The sequence below is a fragment of the Peromyscus californicus genome, unplaced genomic scaffold (assembly GCF_007827085.1).
Source record: "Peromyscus californicus insignis strain IS unplaced genomic scaffold, ASM782708v3 Scaffold_9__1_contigs__length_137607984, whole genome shotgun sequence".
NCBI lineage: Eukaryota > Metazoa > Chordata > Mammalia > Rodentia > Cricetidae > Peromyscus > Peromyscus californicus.
Window position 1 is genome coordinate 100088074 of NW_026294617.1, and position 6000 is coordinate 100094073.

The 6000-nt window shown below is 41.7% G+C and overlaps 1 protein-coding gene across 2 annotated transcripts in view; it reads left to right on the top strand.

The window, feature by feature from the left end:
* LOC128106534 (fatty acid-binding protein, intestinal-like) overlaps nt 1-5457 on the top strand; it is a 41206-nt gene extending 35749 nt beyond the window's left edge. For both annotated transcript variants that reach the window (XM_052732092.1, XM_052732093.1), the window contains 3 exons: nt 87-259; nt 2305-2412; nt 5066-5457. In XM_052732092.1, the coding sequence (XP_052588052.1) occupies nt 87-259; nt 2305-2412; nt 5066-5116 (332 nt within the window). In that variant the 3' untranslated portion in view covers nt 5117-5457. The remainder of the gene's footprint in view (nt 1-86; nt 260-2304; nt 2413-5065) is intronic.
* The last annotated feature ends 543 nt before the right edge of the window (nt 5458-6000 follow it).

The window sequence follows — 6000 nt, forward strand, 5'->3', positions numbered from 1 at the left end:
ACGAGCAAACCAAAGCAGAGCTAGGAAAGGGAAACACTTTCTGTGGCATTTTCATTTCATGTTCCTCCCAATCTCTCCTCTTGCAGGCATTAACTTGGTGAAAAGGAAGCTTGCAGCTCATGACAATTTGAAATTGACCATTAGGCAAGAAGGCAATAAATTCACTATTAAAGAATCTTGCAGGTTTCGAACCATTGACGTTGTGTTTGAACTCGGTGTCGACTTTGACTATAGTCTAGCAGATGGAACAGAACTCAAAGTAAGACTTTGTTTTTTTTTTTTTTTAGCAATGTATTCTTCATTTTTTACAAATACAAAGTAGTTTATCTCATGGAATGGTTCAACTAATGCAAACTTCCTTCATTTATTGAAGAGGCCAACAAAGTCTGTTCATATTTTATTTTACAAACATCATTGACAAAGTGTTTAAATATAATATTTTGTTATGATATGCATCTATGAAAATGCTATGATGAGCAGATTCATAGTAATCCTCTTAAATGGACTGAGTACAAGGAAATCTAAAATTCTGTATTTTCAACTCTTCATGCTAGAAAACACAAGCTTTTAGTGATTATGATATTCAAACACAATAACTGTTTATAAATGTATATGGACAATAAACTGAGAAGTCAAAAATGTAATTGAATCACGAGAGCATAGCAAACACAAAACCTTGGGTTGTGTTTCTAGCACTGTATAAAACCTAGGCATGGTCACACATGCCCATAATTCCAGGACTCGGAAATTAGAGTCAATAGGATCATAAAGTCAAGCTTCTCCTCACATACAGAGTAAGTTTGAGGTCAGTGTGGGATACATGAGATCTCATCTCAATAAACATTGATTAAAAAATTAATGAATGGGTGAGTAATGAAATGTGAAAGTCTAATTCATGGTAGGTCATTAAGAATGTCCCTTTTGCCAACCATTAGGTGGAGCTCAGGGAATTCTGCAGTAGAGGGGGAAGGATAGTAGGAGCCAGAGGGGTCAAGGACACCACAAGAAAACCCACAGAATCAACTAACCTTGCCTCATTGGAGCTCACAGAGACAGAACTAACAACCAGGGAGGCTGCATGGGACTGACCTAGGACCTCTGCACATAGGTGACAGTTGTGTAGCTTCGTCTTCTTATGGGACTCCTAACAGTGGGAGCAGGGGCTGTCTCCAGCTCTTTCGCCTACTCTTGGGACTCATCTCCTAGTACTGGGTTGCCTTCTTCAGCCTTAATAAGAGGGGAGGTGCCTAGTCTTACTGCGACTTGATATGCCATGCTTGGTTGACATCAATGGGAGGCCTGCCCTTTTCTGAATAGAAACAGAGGAGAAGTGGATGCAGGGTTGGGGTGGGGGTGGCAGAGGGGAGGTGGGGTGGATCAGGAGGATCCAAGGTGGGGAATCTTTGGTCAGGATGTTAAAAAAAAAAAAAACCTGGTTGTTGGTGGCACATGCCATGAATCCCAGCACTTGGGAGTCAGAGGCAGGTGGATCTCTGAGTTTGATGGCAGCCTGGGCTACACAGTGAATTCCAGGATGGCCAGGGCTAAACAGAAACTTCTTTTGAAAAACTGAAAGAAAAAAAGGGTTTTTTGCCTCAGAGTTTTTTCTGGTCAAGTATGTTTGCAGTGACAAGTGTGTGTGTGTGTGTGTGTGTGTGTGTGTGTGTGTGTGTGTGTGTGTGTGTGTGTGTGTGTGTGTGTGTGCCCATGCCCACATGCACATGGAGAGGTCAGAGGAGGGCATCAAGTGCTCTGCTCCACTGCTGTACATCTCACTCCCTTGAAACAGGGTATCTTACTGAACCTGGAGGTAGGCTGGTGGCCACAAAGCCCCCATGAGCCTCCGGTCTCTACAGCATCAGTGTCACAGGCATATGTGAGCACACCTGGCTTTTCACATGGATTCTGGGAACTTGAATTCAGGTCCTCAGGCTTGTGTTGTAAGTTCTCTTAGCAGCTGAGCCATCTCCTCAGCCCTGCAATGACAGTTTAACTGCTGAATATTTTATCACTAATGTTATCACTACTCCTCTGCAGTAGAATTCAGCCTATAGCAATTGTCAGTGGAGTGGTACCTAGTAGTTCCCAGTACAGCTTTGACTCCCACAGCTCATGTCCAATCCTCTTTCTGACTTTTGAGGAATTGCTCTGTTGTTTCACAGTCTCTGTAGATGTAAAATGGAGGAAATGTATTACTTCATAGAGTGCATGGGATCACTGAGTGAAGATGTGGGTCTGTAAAACTGGAAATGGTGTTAGAGACATGCAAGACCATAAAAATGCTGCCTTGTTATTGTGATACAGGGGACCTGGAGCCTTGAGGGAAATAAACTTATTGGAAAATTCAAACGTGTTGATAATGGAAAGGAACTAATTGATATCTGTGAAATTTCTGGTAATGAACTAATTCAGGTAAGTTGTAAGAAAGATTTCTAACTACATTCCAAAGACAAAAGTGATTATGAACAAGAATTTTGTCACTGTGAGTAACTCCTTGTAGGGCTTTGAAAGAAAATGGCCCCCATATTGAGTGGCACTATTAAGAGGTATGGCTTTTTTGGTAGAGTATTATGACCTTATTGGAGGAAGTGTGTCACATGGGGGTGGGTTTGAGTTCTCTGATGCCCCAGCTATGCCCAGTGTAACACAGAGTCCACTTCTGTTGTCTGTGGATCAAGATGTTGAATTCTCATCTCCTTCTCTAGCACCATGTCTGCCTGCATACCTTCATGTCCCACCATGATGATAATGGAAACTCTGAAACACTTAAGTTAGCCCCAATTAAATGTTTCCTTTATAATAAATGCCATGGTCATGGTGTTCACAGCAATAAAGCCCTAAGACAATAGTTGGTACCAGGACTGGGGCATTGCTGTAATAGGACTGACCATGCTTTTGTTTGGAAGAATTTGGACTTTGGAAGTTTGGGTTAGGAGTGCAGTGGATGCTTTAAGTCCTGCTTAATGGGCTGTACAACTAGGAACCTGGAAGACAATAGTGATGAGGATAATTTGAATTGTGGGGGCCTAAGTCAAGCGCTTTTGGAGGAGAAGAATTTTAGTATGTTGGCTAGAGATCATTCTTGTGATATAATGGTGATGAATGTTACTGCTTCTTGCCTTGTTTGAAAAGTCTGGCTAAGACTAAAGTGAAGAGTTTTGGATTAATTTTCCACTGCCAGAGGAAATCTCAAGACAGCCTAGTATGGACTCTGTCTTACGGTTATTAGTGTTAGCTCTGATGAAGATTTATAACCCAAGAGAGCAAGATGAGCAGGTAAAAATACAAAACGAACAAACTGGGGAGAAAATGAGCACCAGGAGGAAAAATGGAGCTAAGTTCTGTGTTCAAAGAGATAAACAGATTCAGAAATGTAATAAAAGGAGTGGTGACCTCAGGGGAAGATCCCACCCAAACAAGTTTCCAAGTTGTAAAAAGGGATTAAAGAAAAGCTTAGCTCCAGTGTGGTGGTACATGCCTTTAATCACCATACCGGGAAGGCAGAGGCTGGCAGATTCCTGAGTTTGAGGCCAGCCTGGTCTACAGAGCAAGTTCTAGGACACCCAAGGTTAGGCAGTGAAGGAAACCATCAGAAACAGAAAGCTGGTGAAAATGTAAGTGAAGATCTCTGAGTTCACGGCAGTCTAGTCTACAGAGCAAGTTGTAGGACAAGACAGCCAAGCTTAAGCAGTGAAGGAAACCATCAAAATCAGAAAGCTCATGCAGATGCAACTGAACAAGGGGACCATGTTCCAGCCCCAGCAAGCAGCAGAATTTGGTAGCTTTGGCCACGTGGTTCTAGTTTTAGAGTCAAGAACAGAAGAAAAGGATAATGGAATCTTCCTCAGAGACTAATGAAAGCCTCAGGGGCCAGGCACGTGTCAGGAGTTTCCCAGCATGGAGTCCCAGAGAGACCATGTGTGAAGTTGTGAAAGTGACTATGTGGTTTCCCTGGAGACTACAAGATGTTAATGATGCCAGAGCCATGGAATTCTTGCCGAAGAGAGCTGCTAACAGGGATTGGAACCAGCCCAAGAAAAAGAAGTGTGTTGCAGTCAATAAAGCTAAACAGAGTTGGAGATTTGAAGAGGATTTTGACATTAGACATGGAGATGCAGAGTTTGGAGTTTGCGCAGCTGGTTTTCAGTCTTGCTTTGATCAAGTATTTCCCCATTATGGTCCCTTCCGTAGGTTTTGAAGGTGATGAATATCTGGTGCCATTATATGTTGGAAGTACGTGATCTGCTTTTTATTTTGATTTTACAGGCAATTACAGTTAAGAGATTGCACGAATCTCAGAAGAGACATTAAACTTTAGACTTTTAACTAAGTTTGAGACTGTTATAGTCTATGAGGATTTTTGAAGTTGGAATGAATGCGTTTTTGCATTGAGATATGGTTACAAGCTTATGGGAGCCAGGGAGTGAAACATGGTGGTTTGAAATAAAAAATGTCCCAAATAGGGAGTGTCACTATTAGGAGGTGTGGCTTTGTTGAAATATCTATGGCCTTGTTGGAGGAAGTATGTCACTCTTGAGGGGGGTAAGTTTGAGGTCTCCTATGCTCAAGCTATGCCCAGTGTGGCAGAGTCCATTTCTGCTGCCTAAGGCTCAAGATGTAGAACTCTCAACTATTCTCCAGCACCATGTATGCCTGCATGGTTCCAAATCTCACCATGATGGTAGTGGAAACTCTGAAACTGCAAGCTAGCTGCAATTAAATGTTTTCCTTTATAAGAGTTGCCATGGTCATAGTATCTCTTCACAGCAATAAAACCCTGAGACACAGCTTTAATAACTAAACTGTTACTCATTTCATATCTTTGTGTGACATTTATTTATTGAGGAGAGTAAACATCATATATACATAAATTAATTCCCATTCTAACAAAAAGACATAAATATCTACAACCCAAAATGTAATTTTAATGGTTCTATCCTATAGCTTCATAAACTGCTTCTATCAAATATAAGGACATGGTAGGACAGCCTCTAACAGTATTATTTTTCTTAATTTGGGATTTTATATTAATGGCACATTTTTTATGTTTGTTAACGTCTTTCAGACCTACATATATGAAGGAGTCGAAGCCAAGCGGATCTTTAAGAAGGAATAGGCAAGCTTCTTGGAGCCTAGAGCAACACTGAAGAGCTACACTGTTGACAGACTTTTCTCTCCATCGTGGTAATGCCAGGAAGATTCATCCTTTCATGAGCATTGCTAGATTTCCAGTCTTCTCATAGTCTAACATGGAAAAGCTAATTAGGACTTCTTCTGTTTATGTTCCTTAAGATGTACATGAACTGTTATTTTAAAAGAAAATAAATATTGTTCTCATATTGCTTTGTAAGTAGTGTTTCCTTTAAAAAAAAAAAGCTTTTTGGCACATGTATTGATGACTGTATTTTTTTTTGGTCTTTATTTTTTTCTTTCATTTTTCTTTATTAAGAAATTTTCTACTCACTCCACATACTATCCACAGATTCCCCCCTCCTCCCTCCTCCCACCCCCCATCCCTCTTTCCCAAGCCACCCTGCAATCCCACATCCCCCAAATTGAGGTCTCCCATGGGGAGTCAGCAGAGCCCAGCACACTGAGCCTAGGCAGGTCCAAGCCCCTTCCCACTGCACCAAGGCTGTGCAAGGTGTCACACCACAGGCACCAGATTCCCAGAAGCCTGCCCATGGACCAGGGACAGATCCCAATCCCCCTGCCTGGGTGCCCCCCAAACAGTTCGAGCCAAACAACTGTCTTCCGTATCCAGAGGGCCTAGTCCAGTCCCATGGGGGCTCCACAGCCACCAGTCCACAGTTCATGGGTTTCCACTAGTGTGGCTGGTGATGACTATATTTTAAATGTTTTATTTGTGTGTGGGTACTGAGTTGTAATTTTTTGAACAGTTTTGAATTGATGCATCACACATAAAACATCTTGAGTGATCCCTTATATGTAGTTGGTCCTCAAAAAATGTATAGAAGAGAATCATGTGTCCTTTATTCT